General features: G+C 38.1%; 1 protein-coding gene across 2 annotated transcripts; it reads left to right on the plus strand.

The window, feature by feature from the left end:
• The first annotated feature begins 1,446 nt into the window (after positions 1 to 1,446).
• postnb (periostin, osteoblast specific factor b) lies at positions 1,447 to 14,087 on the plus strand. Of its 2 annotated transcripts, XM_082501723.1 has the most exons (21): positions 1,447 to 1,619; positions 2,022 to 2,120; positions 5,137 to 5,201; positions 5,401 to 5,558; positions 5,637 to 5,801; positions 5,881 to 6,027; positions 6,224 to 6,365; positions 7,082 to 7,294; positions 7,426 to 7,560; positions 8,219 to 8,367; positions 8,512 to 8,648; positions 8,838 to 8,968; positions 9,076 to 9,206; positions 9,523 to 9,625; positions 9,722 to 9,789; positions 10,079 to 10,124; positions 11,027 to 11,203; positions 11,277 to 11,324; positions 11,640 to 11,714; positions 11,807 to 11,845; positions 13,506 to 14,087. In XM_082501723.1, exons 1-21 carry the CDS (start codon positions 1,501 to 1,503, stop codon positions 13,532 to 13,534), a joined length of 2,376 nt encoding a protein of 791 aa, XP_082357849.1. In that variant the 5' UTR covers positions 1,447 to 1,500; the 3' UTR covers positions 13,535 to 14,087. The 2 variants fall into 2 exon arrangements, with proteins under 2 accessions (XP_082357849.1, XP_082357850.1); XM_082501724.1 differs by lacking the exon at positions 11,807 to 11,845.
• The last annotated feature ends 2,226 nt before the right edge of the window (positions 14,088 to 16,313 follow it).

Raw genomic sequence — 16,313 nt, forward strand, 5'->3', positions numbered from 1 at the left:
TTGGCTGGTTAAGACAATCTTTTCCTTATCCTATTTAGAGCATCTGGTTAAAACCAGATTGGTTTCACAACATGTGCCAAACAGAACTCTATAACTAAAACCTTTGGTTACGGTACAAATAACAATTACAATTCCAGAACTGTTGATATTTGCAAAGTGAAAACAAATAATGATCATTAACCAGCACCATGAGTCATTTAGCTTATTAATAGTCAAGAGAGCTGCAACTTTTGGAAATAACAAAAGATGACATATACATTGCTTTCATATGCTTAGCACATGGGTTCCTGCTGTTCATCTTCAAGATACAGCCTGTTATCATTTCCTTGTAACAGTTGTGGGATTTTACATTTTCCACATCTGAGACATTTCCCAGACAATCGTTTCCTGTGCTCTGTATATGTGAAGTTGTTTTTAAGACGCTTCTGTTAACATGCCAGTGCAAGTTTCCTGTTGTCCTGTTACTACTTGTGTTACAGCACTTAAGTGTTGCCCCGAGACTCCATTCTTTGTAGCCTTAAAAAATACCACGGCTCCACTATGAAAACATCTGACAAGTGAATAGTAGGTGCAAAGACCTGAAAACAAGAGCTGAACTTCAAAGACTACAAAAATAGTTTTCTGCTAAACAGGAAGATACTTTCAGATACTTCTGTATCTCAATATTTACTCCTCCTCGAATGTAAAAGTAATCATGGGCAATATTATCCATGTCCAACAGCACTGTGAGCCTCGGTGCTTGTACTCCCACAGCCACAAGGTGGAGCAAATAGCATTCTGAAAGATTTACACATTCCTAGTTCTGGAATTTGTTCAGAGCAGAGATTATGTAATGTCCCTTTGTTTGTACTCCAAATAAAGGACACTTTTATAGGCAAAATACATTTGAACTATTCATCCCAAGTATCCCATCTGTTCAATATCTATATCTATCATGCATCACTCAGCTTCAAAGCACTATACACAAACTGAAATATTTTGCATCTGTGCACTGAGAATGTGTGCTGAGCCTTCAAATCTTCGTTTGAATCAGTGTGCAGATGCAATACAACACAACAGATTTTTAGATACAACTTTTTCCATAAAGTGAAAGCATAAACTCATAAAGGGACTTTTAGAATCACTCTTATATGGCTAAAACATGTTTATGGAAATTATTTTGTGGCAAATGTGCACATTCAAATTTAGACAAGGAATCAAAAAGGTTAATTTGAAAAAATGGTAAAACTGCTAACAATCAAAAATTGTCTCGCTATTTTAAAAATGCTTTTCCTTGATCAGTTAATATAGAAAAAAAGATTGCAATCCTTGATTATAAATGGTAACGCCCAGTGTATGTTTTAAGTCATATGGGGTTTTTTTTTAAGTGCTGGGTGGTCCATGCATGTACAAAAAAAATTGCCATCCTCCTAGGGTGGGTGAGACTTGTGGAATATAAACTCCTGCTCTCCGTCTGCTCCCACTACTCTGGGTCTGGGTGGGCTAGCGAAGGAATCAGGGATGAAGCTCCTTTTTGTGGTTGCCTGTGCACTTTTTGTGCTCTGTACATTTGATAATGCTGACTCCTCAGCTTATGACAAAATTGTTTTCCACAGCAGAATCAGAGCCAGAAAAGAAGGGTAAGCTCATCTATATATATTGTTTTGCTCTTTTTTGTGCATGCATGAACATTGAACAGTTGTTATCATTTTTGCACATTTGTATATTGTACAACTCTATAAGTTCCAACTATTTCAACAATATTAATTGTGTATTGTTTTTGAAGGGTATCTAAAATCTTGCATTTCACTTAGGACATGTTTAATCCAGCATGTGTCGTTATCACTATTCATATTTAACTGTCTGGCTTCAAAAGCAGCAGTAGTATTTGCCAAATAATTATTCATGCTTGACGGCCTGATGTCTTATCCATCTGGGCTGTTAAATAATCCTTTACACGTGAATAATTTCATAGATTCCTACTGATGTTTTACTTGCTGACTAATTCTTCATCACATTTTTTGGTATAAATTCTCATTTAGACCCAATGTCTGCGCCCTCCAGCAAGTCATGGGAACCAAGAAGAAATACTTTAGCACTTGCCGTAACTGGTACAGAGGGTCCATCTGTGGAAAGAAAGCGTGAGTGCTTGTTTTGTGTATCCAACAGGAAAAACTGTACCTCCAGTTCAAACAAATACATTCACTCAGCAGTTATGTGGGCTTACTGTTCTCTTTATTTTCTTTTCCCATTTCTTCTACTCCACCCCCACCCCACTCCCTCACCCCACCCCCTCCAACATGCGCATGCAAACACACACACACACACACACACACACACACACACACACACACACACACACCACCCCCTGCCCTCATTTTTCATGGAAACTCGGATGTTTCCACAGAGATAGACATCTGTTATCTTACTTTGAATTACATTACCACTTAAAATGAAAAACACATTTATAGATCCAGCCTTTAAACTCTTTCTTTAGAAAACAGTCCAGTTTGATCCTAAACTAAAAGTTAGGGTTCTCATAACTTGAGCAGTCGGTTGATGTTGGATGCCACAGTGGTGAACCACTGATTCCAGGATATGATGTGGCTGCAAAATGTTGACTGTATTCTTGAATGGAAAAGCGTTTAGCTCAGCCATTATAAGAAACCTCTTTATTGGTTTTATTCCAGCAATCTCAGCAGTTTTAGTTTAAACATGAATCAAGTTTGTGGCTATTAACAGACCCTTTTACTCTTTTTCTTCCTGTCACACACATATACATACATACAACACTCACACTGAGTTTGCCCTCAGCGCTTGACTGAGTCATGCTTTGCACTCTAAATAGGCTCAGTTCTTCATGATGAATACCCTCTGCTCACTGAAATCGGCAAATGATAAGGTTGAAAACAGTCAAAATATTGTGTTTTAGCGGAAGTCTGACAAGAAACTATATAATCAATGAAAAGTTGGATGGGCTAAAGCTGCAGTTAAAGCTGACTGATTTACTCATTTAAACCTGTTACAGTCTTCTAAATTAAATAAGTCAACTTCAGTTTGAGTTAGACTTTTCTCCCATAGAAGAGAACTAGATAATCTGGTCGAATATAAATAAATTGAGCTTCTTCTTTTTTTAAAGTACGAGTTATATGATTGAGGAGGCCAAGTCTCCTGGATCCATTAACTGCATCCAATTTTATTACCTTCTCCAACCAAGCCTGTTGCTCCTCCCATCATTCCTCCTACCCTGTCTTCCATAAATCCCCCAGATGTTAGTAGTCCTCCAGCATTAGAGCAAAACATTTATGTCAGTTATAACTTTCAGAAGTGCTTTATTAAAACTGCAAAATGATTTTGTTTACCAGATCTAAATTTTGCTTGTAGGTGAGAACATGTGCGTTTTAAGCTAAAATGTCACCAGTGCCTTTTGTGATCATTTGAAGAACTTCAGGGTAACTAGCTCACCAAGATAATCAAAGACAGTGAGACCTGAATAGAACTTTTCCATTTATGGCAGTTGGTGCTCAGCCTAACTTTATCTAGCCAGTCAAAGTGTTTGTCTTCACCCTCTGAGAGAATATTCTCTGCCAGAGCAGGTCCGCCTCTAAAGAAGCTTTATATTAACAAACCTTCAGAATCCAGGCTAAAAAAATTTTGGTGGGTTTAATTGAAATTACGCTTCATGGACGATACAAAACGACAAAGTTTTGTGTCGTCCATGAAGTACTTACAGTACTTTTGAAGAGATGCTGATAAATCAAAAGTTTCCAATTCCGTAGCCAGACACATTTCCACAGTGTGGGAAAGCAATGTTACGAGGGTTTTGCTGACTCTGCCTCAATGGGGCTCGTGTGATCTCATCCCAATCCCTGCAACTCTGATGCAGACCAAGAAGCATGGGTCTGTTGGCTGAAACATAATAATCAGATAAGAGCAACAGTAAAGTAAAGTCCAGACTATAAATCATCATCTTACATGCAATTCATCTTGTCACCATGTTGTATAATGTTTCTCACATGTATCCCTTAAAAGCCATAAAACTTGTGTAAATTCAGTCTTTATTGTCTAAACTTGCCTAAACTGTTCTAAACTATTAATGGCAGATTTGACATGCATTTGTCACAGGAATACTGTTGATAGAAATGAACTGCTAAACTTTTGTACTTTAACATCCTTTTTCCTTTAGTTTATTTTTCTTGTATTTGGAATCAGTATATGCATTGCCAAAAGCAATACTACTTGTTACTATAAACTAACTGCCATGACTTGGAAAAGAAGCAGTTTTCCTACTGTTAGTGTTTATTTTTTCTGACAATTAAAACTGGGCAGTTTACCTCAATAATCTCCCCTGCCAACTCTTGGTGCATATGGCATTGTTTATTCCTCATAGCTATGTCTCTGATGTTTTCATCATCTTGGGAGTCTTTTTACTGTTGAATACTCATTAGGTATTTGCGGTAAAGTAGATATATTCAAATGACCAGTTTTCCCACAGGAAGAGATAATCCTATAGCTTCAGCATGGTCGAACCTGCTGATGTAAGACATCTTTTATGTTGTGCAGCTGCACTTTGAATTTTACTGGTCTTTTCAGGCTATGATCTCAGGCATTTTGGAGAACATGCCGCTGCTCTTCATATGTGTGTCCAACAGCAAATAAAAATGTGTCAAAACATAAATCAAAATGACTATTCTCTCAGTATGAAAGTCTGTTTCAAAAACGTGTATGCTGGCGTCCAGATTAGCTAAACTAAGTCCATCAAATCCATTTTTTATGTTAACCAACATTTTGTAATCTCAGATATAATTACTGATCAGACTTTCAAGACAGACATCTTAATATAAATGTCACATAGAGTTCAGACTAATTCTGTAGCTTAAAAGAGGAGGCCTTGGTGATATAAATCTACTACTGTAATGCTAGCATGAACACAATTAGGTTTTGGCAAAAGTCTTTGGATCACATGGTCTGTTTGGGTAATGCAGAGAATAATGGGTTACATCTGGAAACACTGAAGAAAACAGAAAATCACAGAATGATGATTCAACTAAAAACATAGCAGCAAGAAAAATTACTTTCTTGCATGTATTATTATGACTGGTATCTCAAACATATGTGCAAATCCATATTTTTGATGTGTGTGTTTTTTTCCTGCAGGACTGTGATTTATGAGTGCTGCCCAGGGTATATGAAAATGGATGGCATGCTTGGCTGCCCTGCAGGTATGGCCTGTACTGTTTTGTAGAACAGTTGTAGAACAGCTGTGTTTTAGCTTTGAGATCAGACCAAATAAACTAGAAGCAAGTGCCACAGCATATTGTTGACACGTTTTTTTCCAATCGATCAGTTCAAAGATTGTGTCTTATTTCTGTTTTCAAAAACAACGCTCGACCCTTATTGTGATTGTTTTTTCTTTCTTAGTTGCCCCGATTGACCACGTGTATGGCAGTTTGTCTATAGTGAAGGCCTCATCAACCCAAAACTACGCTGACATTTCCAAGCTAAGACCTGAGATTGAGGGACCAGGATCTTTCACCTTCTTTGCTCCCAGCAATGAGGCTTGGGATAATTTGGATACGGTGAGTCAGTACAAAACAAAAAGCTCTGGAAGATCTCCATCTTTGAGATTTTAACAACTAATTTTTTTCATCTAACAGACAGTGAGGGATGCGCTGGTCAGCAACGTCAATATTGAACTATACAACGCTCTTCATTATCATATGGTCAACAAGCGCCTCCTGACCAAAGACTTAAAGAATGGAATAAAAGTCACCTCCATGTACAATGACCTTGATCTCCATATTAACCATTACTCCAATGGGGTGTGTACTCAGTGTTATTTTAACATGTTACATTAACCATTTGTCAGGGGTATTACACTGAAACAGATGTCGTGTACAGATAGTGACTGTGAACTGCGCCAGGATCATCTACGCCAACCAGATCGCCACAAATGGAGTCGTGCATGTCATCGACCGCGTCATCAGTACTATTGGAAACACTATTCAAGATGTCATTGAAGTTAACGATGACTTGACAACCCTGAGTGTGAGTACAAGCTTTGGTAGGAGAAAAATGATTAACAACTAAAACTGCAAACCCTGCTGTTAAAGACTTATTGATGTAATACAAGACACTTACAATTACTATTATACAATTATAATGTGAATATTTTCTTTGTATGCTGCTTTGCAGTATAATGAAGTTCACTAAATATAATATTGATGGTGAAATAATCTTCTAGGATCTATTTCAAAATTCTGAGCTTTTGGAGAAACTGGGTCAGCCAGGACATTACACTCTTTTTGCCCCGACCAATGAAGCCTTTGAGCAGCTCGGCATCGATGTGCTGGAAAGAATTCAGAGTGACAAGCAGGCCCTCAAAGGTAAATCAGACTTCTTCAAAGGCTTATTTTTAGTGTTAAGTTAATTGAAGCAGAACGATGTTTACTGATGGAAGTACTGGAAAAGAAATGTAGTGGTTGCTGGGAGTATGGTTGCGCATTGAGCTTCTTCCAATTCAAAACAGATGAAGCCACAATAGATCTGGAGCTTATTTAGCTTTAAAAGCTAACTTGAACCAAAAAAAAACTTTCTTCTTTCAAGCCAAGCATTAAATTGTGAGTTTGAAAACATATGATGTAACACATAATTTGACATTTTTATGGCCTTTTCTTTTTACTGCTATATGTATCTTCATAAAATATACTCGTATAATTATCAGTAATATTTGTTGTTGTTTAAAGTGTTGAGATATACATTGTGATTTCTTAAAGAATCAGAATTCAGAATTTCTAAAAGGCTTTCAAGGTAATTATCAATCTAAGCACCAAGAGATAGTAAAAAGTTGTACTTCATCTGTATTTCCTCATGTATATTTGCTGTGCCGTGCTCAGATCAGAACAGTTCCCCACACTAGAGGACCACTGGGATCTAAAGGATATGCAGGTTTCTTGGATATAACCTCCTTGACTTTGGTATAACAAAGGAAAAAACATTAATGTCCCAGTGTATCAGACAAACATCTACTTACACAACTAAATCATATATTAACTCAAATATTTTAGTTATTTATTTATTTATTTATTTATTGTTGTTTCAGCTCTTCTGTCTTTCCACCTCCTGGACTCAATCCAGTGCTCTGAGGGTATCCTGGCTGGCACCTCTTATGAGACACTGGAGGGCAACAACATTGAAATTGGCTGTGATGGCGAAAGCTTGACAGTCAATGGCATTAAAATGGTGCGTCAGAAGGACATTGTCACCACCAATGGTGTCATCCACATTATTGACAAAGCACTTGTTCCAGACTCAGGTTAGAGCACCTCTTTGCTTCCTATTCAGGCATGCCTTGTTTATTACACAATATGTATATCGAAGAATATGTAAATATTTTTTCTATAGTTCATATTCTAAAACCGTCAGGATTTCCTTTACCTCTTTAAGCTAAGCAGGTAATGGAACTGTTGGGAAGTTCCCAGTCAACCTTCAGTGACATGGTGTCTGAGCTGGGCCTTTCTAGTGGCATGAGATCAGATGCAGAGTACACTTTACTGGCTCTATTCAACAGTGTCTTTAGTGGTGAGTCATATACTCCTCATTATACCGCTTGCACTTCCTCTCTTATCCACTCGGCAGGTGGCAATGTCGATTTTTAAAAAATGCTTCATGGAATTCATGCAAAATCTTAATGTCATATGTGGAAAAAGTAGCCGCTATGCTTCTCATGTTTTAAGAAACAATTAATTGTAGTCAGCTAGGGAAAAATTGTATCTTATTTATATTGATAATCTTTTGTCAGTGGATGTAAAGAATTCCACAATAAGAAAATCTAAAAGTGACTGTTATCAATTAATGTTGTCACATTTATTCTGTGCATTTATCTATTTATTGTCTATCTTGACATAAGACACGTCCAAGAAAATCAGGAAAACTGTGACAGATGATGATATTTCTTGCTCAATCCATAAACATTCCCTCTGTCTGTCTGTGAACATGGACCTACAGAGCATTTATCGTCATTTGTAGGACACTATTTGTGGTTTATCTGTAGAACTGCCAGGTCAATGAGTACAGAGTCGACTTTGGTCAAAATATGTCTGTTACTGCTTTAGGGTAATGGTAGTCAAAGTAGTAAGAATACAGTTTTTTGAAGCCAGTGCTTTAAATGTAAATGTATTTTTTTCCTGGTGTAATTAATTTTAAATGAGAATCATAAAACTGTTTCTTTCCTCTGCAGATGAAATAATGTCCATGGATCAGGACTTACTCAAAATTATCCTGGAGAACCACATCTTGAAGAATAAGATTGTTCTGGGACAGCTGTACAATGGCCAGCAGCTGGAGACCATCGGAGGGAAACTTCTTCGGGTCTTCATCTATCGTTCAGTGAGTACTCTTCTCTAAAGATTTGCCCAGTAGTTATAGCTGGAGGCCATTAAAGACTTGTTATAGGCAATAGCCTCAATCAATCTTCAAATCTTTGAGATTTCAAGTTTATTCTCTTTTATTCAACTTGTTTCACATCTGCAGGCTGTGTGCATCGAGAATTCCTGCCTGATACGAGGCAGTAAAGAAGGAAGCAATGGGGCCCTTCATCTCATGAGGACTCTGTTGAAACCTGCAGAAAAAACTATGTACGAGATTCTGACAGAAAACGGAGGGTTCAAGTAAGTACAATGGTAATATAAATGGACTGTGGTCTTAAAAACCAGTATAATACTCAAACCACATCTTGACAATCATTACATTAAATCCACATGGCACATATGGGAATGGGAAAGTGCTGTTGCTGCAATATGTCATCCCTTAGAGGCGTCTACAACAGCCAAGTTACAGTTTTCTTCTCTGCTCTTTAGGATCTTTTTGTCTCTGATGGAAGCTGCTGGCTTGACTGACGTGCTTCGACAGGAGGGAGGCTTTACTCTGTTTGCCCCAAGCGACAAGGCTTTTGCAGGTTTAAGTGAAAGAGACATGGCTGTGTTGAAGAGTAAGTTTACAAGACATTTTTGTCTATTTATTTGTTGGGTAGTAAAAGTCTAGTTAGAAATGCAAAATACAATAATAGCTTATGTGTGTGTCTTTGCTTTATTTCAGAGGACATAAATGCACTCAGAACCATCCTTCTGTATCACATCAATAATGGTATCTTCATTGGCGGTGGTTTGGAGCCTGGGGTGACAAACCTTCTCAAGTCCCTCCAGGGCAGCAACCTTAAAATTGTAGTTGTAGGTATTTTGTGCATCCAGATGGAAACTATATATCTTAATCTATTAAACCTTATACTTCAGATAAATCCCTTTTTTTTCTTTTTCTTTTTTAAATTTAATCGTAAAGAGTTAAGTATTCAGTAAAACTGTTTTATATGGTAGTGTTCATGAATATTGTCTGATTAAAAGTCACTTTGAAACTCAGTGACTCCAGTAAGCTAATGATATTTAATGTGGGACAGAGATTATTCTTCATATTTTAGTATGTGGTTTCATTCACACCCAACACTTTGTGGTTTTCTTGTCTGTAACTGTTTGAAATGGTTGTCCTTAGGCAAACAACACTGTGAAGGTTAATTCTGTTCAAGTCCCTGAGGCTGATATGATGGCCACAAATGGAGTCATTCACTTTGTCAACAAGCTGTTGTATCCTGAAGGTAAAACTTTCATCCAGTTATTGTCTTATAAATCTGCCAAGAAACGTGATAACTGTAAATACCTAATTGCGGTCAACGCCCTGTGCTGTCTTGTAGAAATCCCTATTGGATCCCAGGAACTCCAGATGGTTCTGACGAAGCTCATCTCTTATATTCAATTTAAGGTTAATTTGTTTTTTGTTTTTAAAGTTCCCGAGATGTTGGGTTGGGTCTAGTTTGCAGTTTTTTTATTCTTCATTTAAGTCGTAACAAAATTGTTATAATTCCATGTAAAGTATAAGAAATAGAACATACAATGAAGATTATGCTAGTGGTTATTTTAGTAAAATGGTTCTGATTGAACATTATTGTTGTTAATTATTTATATTTTTCAGCTGAGCTGAGCAATTATATGCTTTATTATGCAGCATAGACATTTAATATGCTTTAACAATTGTATTTACTTTTTTACAGTACATTTCTGGATTCAGATATCAGGAAATTCCCCTTACATTTTTGAGTAAGTAGTTTGCATGTTTCACTGTCATTAATAACTCTGTATTTCCTGTTGTTATTATAGAGGACTGTCACTTGTGTCATTCAGGAAAGTATAGTAATGGTGATTAAAGAATATCAACATCATTTGATTCCTAATCAGTGAAGTATGACCAGTTATATTTAATAAAACTGTTGCAAGCACAAAACTGAGGAATTTCAAAAGACCAGTGGAAAAAAATAAAAACAATATATTCCTCATCTAATGACAACCGTAATATTTGATTATGACTGCTGATCTAGCTACCACATTCTGCTAACTGTTCAATGCCCCATCCTGAGGCACTCACACAATACCTGTCAATGCCTGAGAAGAAAAAAAAAACATTAGGCAGTTAGCTAAGATTAGCATTCATTAATCCATTGACATTTCTTCTTTCCACTTGCCATAAATTGTTTGGTATCACTCCATTTCCATTAAGGTAGTCAAGATGGTGAACAGTGAGGGCAGGGAGGGTACAGTGTACATTAAAAACTATGGGAATCTTTATGAGATTACCAACCAGGAATTCACAGTGCACTTTATGTAGCCAAACTTGTCAGTTTACATGCAGTCATGCACTGAAAGCTAGTTAATTACAAATTTTGAAACACAGTATTTAGATATCACTGACATAATAGTCACATGTATTTAAAATAAAGCTGTGCTAAAGCAAATCATAAAGCTGTAGAAAATTATAACACAATTGTATTAGTAGATATCCTTTGATTAGGAATCGCCTTTTCTTTCATGGAAATTTTTCACTGAAACTATTTTTTGTGTGTGTTGGCTGTACAGAAGTTGATCAGTATACAATGCTGTGCACTCTTGATTTCAGTGTAGTAAAACATGGCTTCTTTGCTTTTTTACACTTCCTGGGGTAAAAGAAGTGACAAGGGTCATTCAAAGGGAACCCATCAAAAAAACGGTTACCAGGGTGATTGAAAAGCAGAACCCCGTCCAAAAGGTTACCAGGGTGATTGAAACGCAGAACCCCGTCCAAAAGGTTACCAGGGTGATTGAAAGGCAGAACCCCGTCCAAAAGGTTACCAGGGTTGTCTCTGGTAAGTATTTCTTAAGTGTAAAATACAATCATATGACTTGATATTAAGAACTCACAAATGTTGTTGTTTCCAGGGCCTCAATACTCAGTCAGCACTGGTACCAGCAACATTGATCTGGAAGGTCAGTGAAATGCTTTGGAAACTTAAAAATAAGGATTGTTTGTGTGATTATTAATTAATAATATTAATAAATTATTGTTAGATTTGATTTTAGATAAGATTAGAGCTCTCTGAATTTAGCTATCACAAATAAAATAATATAGAATATAATAAAGATAATTTATACACACATCATAGGTGACTTTTAAATACATATAATAGACTTTAAATCTTATTAAACAGTATTTAGTTAGAATTTATGTGTTATTACGCTTATCTGATATTTTTTGCCAAATATTCTAGCATCACTTTAAAGATACTTTCATTTTTCCATCAGGAGTCGATCTTTCAGAAGTTTCCACCATTGAAGCGAGCGATCTTGACACATCAAGGCTTACCAAAATAATCCAAAGTGAGTTTTTTTTTCCAAGTCTCTAGGAAGTGGAAAGCAGGAAAATAATTCATAAATAATGTGTGATTTGTGTGTTTGTTTTGCCTTTATAGAAGGCAGTTCCAGAGGAAATAATCCCAGAAGAGTTATAGGTAAAAAATAAAGAAAGAAAGAAGAAGAAGAAGGAAAAAGAAATAGAAAGAAAGACAGAAAGAAATGAGACCTGGAATTGTAATTAATGCAGCACAGTGTGAGATAGTTTAGACTGTCACTTTAACCTTCCTGCCTTCTTGGGACCTTTTTGTGCCACTGCTATGTGTTAAATGGCTGCCATTTCCACTGTGTTCAGTGGAATATAACCAAACTTGCCACAGGATAGTTTTTACCTGTCAATGTTAATATTCCAGTGTGAATTCCTTAAATCAGCCTAAAATGGCTGAGCAGCAGAAATCCCCACACCCATCACCCTGGGGACCATTTTCTGCCCATTGACTTCCATTATAAACGCTATTTTTCAACCCCAAATTATCATCATATGATTTTATTTTTTCTTCTTTTCTTGGATGTCAATGAAGACTCAGGGCCTGAGTTTTAATTTTTAAATTGCAAAAAAAATGCAAAAAAAAATAATGGCAGGTCAAAATGTATGTTGGTGCCAATCTTTGGTCCATCTAAAGGCCTACTTATAATGACAATCACATATTACTTCAACTGGTTTTTTGTGGAAATATTTAGTTTCGTTTTTTGGTTTTTGGGGCTTATAACACAGGGCGCTCATGTAATAACACTGGGATTTGAAGGGTTAAAACAACGAAAATATAATTAAAACGTTACATGAATATTTCAGGGAGAAGTAGTTTTACAAGGTTGGCTAATTTAAAGTGGAATAAAATATGGATATATGGTCTTTTTATGGCGTGGCTGAGAATGGTCCCTAGGGTGATGGGTGTGAGTTTTTTAAAGGATGGCAGGAGGGTTAAGACTTTGGCTTCAATTATGCTCCATTCTCTTCCTGTACCATATGTCCAACACATCCCTGCAATCACTTTGGTACCTACAGGAATAGCTTGACATTTTGGGAAATCTGCTTACACTACTCACTCTTTGTTGAGAGTTTGATAAGAAAACTGATAACACTCTCATTTATGGATTGAGAGGGCCAGCAGCCCATTAGCTTAGTTTAACACAGAAGAGATGGCTGGCAATCACACTGTAATGCCAAAAAAATATAGTCCTGCACAAAGCCTTCTGTAAAACCACGTGCTGTTTCAGAATACCGATTTTTTATAGATTAAACAGATGACAAATCATTAACTGGTGCTGGTACAGACCCAGGCTAGTTATTTCCGGGTTTGTGCTTAGTTAAGCCAGCTGCTATAGCTTCATTTTTGTCTTGTGCATACAGTAATGGTATCAGTCTTCTCATCTAACTTTCAACAAGAAAGATGCAAATACAATTCCCCAAAAATCAACATTCCTTTATTCCAGCTGCAGTCTCTTTGCTCATCTGCTGTCATGCTTGCTGCCACAATGCTCTCCTCAAAAGCTATGCAGAAATGTGTTGCTTCAGTGGCTGTTATACAACATTTTGTGAGACCCACATCCAGTCAGCATCCATCTGTATAGTTTCTGAGACTATACACTTCCCAAGAGGGGAAGTCATCATCATCACTCCTGCTCCATGTGCTTGATGTTTCCATCTGGGCAGTGATGAGAGTTTGGATGCCAAACTTCAGCACAGTATATCTTTTAGACTTCGACAACAATCTAATCCACATGGCTGACAAATATTTATTGTTCTCTTTTTTCCAGCTGGCAGCAGGAGGAGGGGAAGGGACTGAGCACAAGCCGATGAGAACACCTCCTGGCTAAAAGCCGAAAGAGACGTCAAACCCAGATTTTAAAGTTGGTGTTTTAATACAAGGGCTGTGCCTAAAATTCATACTGTAATAGGTATACCTGACAAAAAAAACTACTCTCATAAACACTTTAATGGTGCTTTGAATGTATATAAAGCAAGTTCACATGAATATTTCAGCATGATTTTAAATACACAGAAAGTCAAAGCAGCTATAGGATAGTCTGAATGCATTCATTCATTAGATTTACAATAAAATACTTCAATTTTGAGCTTCTCTATGACTTTGCTTAACGCAAAGAGGTTAAAAGCTGCCTGAAAATTTTCAAAATCTAAGCATGATAAAGATAAAAAATAAAAATAAAAAAAAACATGTTTTCTGACTTTAACTGTATTTTTTTTCTCTGTATATTGTTTAAATTGTAATGTAAATTTGTCTCTCTCTCTCTATCATTTGGAATGATGTAGCTGAATGCTTTTGGCTTTGCCTTCTATTTTCCAAACATCTTCCAATAAAAAGCTTTTGTTGAGATAAATATGCCTGTTTGAACAGGGCATTAGTGGAGATTGTGTCATTTTGAAGTCTTTGCAAAATTCTTAAATGGTAAGTTTTGTTTCATTGAGATGTTAAAACTAAATTTGTGCTTGGAAAAAAATTCTTTACTCCACAAAAGTTTGACCATAAAATTAAAGTGAAAACAGTACACAAATAACATAACTTTTTTTAAGTATGCTAATTCTGCTTTTGTTAGCCTGTTAAATGTTTAACATTATCAGAATCAGAATCAGAATACTTTATTGATCCCTGGGGGAAATTATTTTTTGTTACAGTGCTCCATTTTAAACCAACATTAAGACAAGACAGACAATACGCTAACTAAGAATAGTACAATATATACATATATATACATACATACATACATAAGTCACTTATAAATAAATATTTGGAAAAGAAACATGCGTAGTTGTAGCAGCAAACAGTGTGTTAAGTGGATGCGTTGTACAGGGAGATGGCCACAGGCAGGAATGATTTCCTGTGTCGTTCAGTGGTGCTTTTCGGTAATCTCAGTCTCTCACTGAACGAGCTCCTGTGACTGACCAACATGTCATGGAGTGGGTGGGAGGTGTTATCCAACATTGTCTTTATCTTGGACAGCATCCGCCTCTCCGACACCACCTTGAGGGAGTCCAGCTCCATCCCCATAACATTGCTGGCCTTACGGATCAGTTTATTAAGTCTGTTGGCATCTGCGACCCTCAGCCTGCTCCCCCAGCATGCAACAGCATAGAGGATCGCACTGGCCACCACAGACTCATAGAAAATCCTGAGCATTTTCTGGCAGATGTTGAAGGACCTCAGTCGCCTCAAAAAATAGAGACGACTCTGGCCCTTCCTGTAAAGTGCTGTGGTGTTTTTAGCCCAGTCCAGTTTATTGTCAATGTGAACTCCAAGGTATTTATAGTCCTCCACAATGTCAACACTGACCCCCTGGATTGAAACAGGGGTCAAGTGTTTCCTGGTCTTCCTGAAGTCCACGATCAGTTCCTTGGTCTTTGCCACGTTGAGCTGCAGATGATTCTGCTCACACCACGTGACAAAGGAGTCGACCACAGCCCGGTACTCTGTCTCATCATCCCTGCTGATGCATCCAACCACCGCAGAGTCATCAGAAAACTTCTGAAGATGGCAGGTCTCTGTGCAGTGGCTGAAGTCTGTGGTGTAGAGGGTGAAGAGGAAGGGGGAGAGGACAGTCCCCTGTGGTGCCCCTGTGTTGCTAATCACCTTGTCAGACACACACTGTGGGAGACGTACATATTGTGGTCTTCCTGTCAGGTAATCAACAATCCAGGACACCAGAGAAGCATCCACCTGCATCGCTGCTAACTTATCACCCAGGAGGGTCGGCCTGATGGTGTTGAAAGCACTGGAAAAGTCAAAAAACATGACCCTCACAGTGCTCGCCGGCTGGTCCAGATGGGTGTAGACACGATTGAGCAGGTAGATGATGGCGTCCTCTGTTCCGAGACGAGGCTGATAAGCGAACTGAAGGGGATCCAGATGTGGTCTTACTATGGGTCGCAGCTGGTCCAGGATGAGCCTTTCCAGGGTCTTCATGATGTGGGAGGTCAATGCCACGGGCCTATAATCCTGGGGGCCACTGGGACGAGGCGTCTTTGGTACAGGGACGAGGCATGATGTCTTCCACATCACCGGGACCCTCTGCAGACTCAGACTCAGCATAAACAGTTTATGAAAGACTCCACACAGCTGGGGGGCACAGGCCTTGAGGACAAGGGGACTCACTCCGTCTGGTCCAGCAGACTTGCCTGAGTGAAGTCTCCTCATTTGCATCTCAACCTGGTATTGAGTGAAGGTGATGGGTGGGGGAGGGGTGTCAGGAATCTCACAGGAGGCAACATGTGAAGAGAGAGGCTGGCACAGTGGTGTGGCTCTGGATTCCAGGCTGACTGCAGGTGAGGTTGTGGGGGTGGGAGCAGACACTGTGGTGTCGAATCTATTGAAAAACAGATTCAACTCGTCGGCTCTATTCTCACCTCCCTCAGCTCCCCTGCTGTTGGTTGGCCTGAATCCAGTGATGGTCTTCATGCCCCTCCACACCTCTCTCATGCTGTTCTGCTGGAGTTTCCACTCCAGCTTCCTCCTGTAATTGTCCTTAGCCTCTCTGATCTTGTCCTTTAGTAACACCTGGACCTTCCTCACCTCCTCTTTGTTGCCCCCTCTGAAAGCCCTCTTCTTGTTG

Source organism: Aulonocara stuartgranti, assembly GCF_965226115.1.
Source record: "Aulonocara stuartgranti genome assembly, chromosome: 14".
NCBI lineage: Eukaryota > Metazoa > Chordata > Actinopteri > Cichliformes > Cichlidae > Aulonocara > Aulonocara stuartgranti.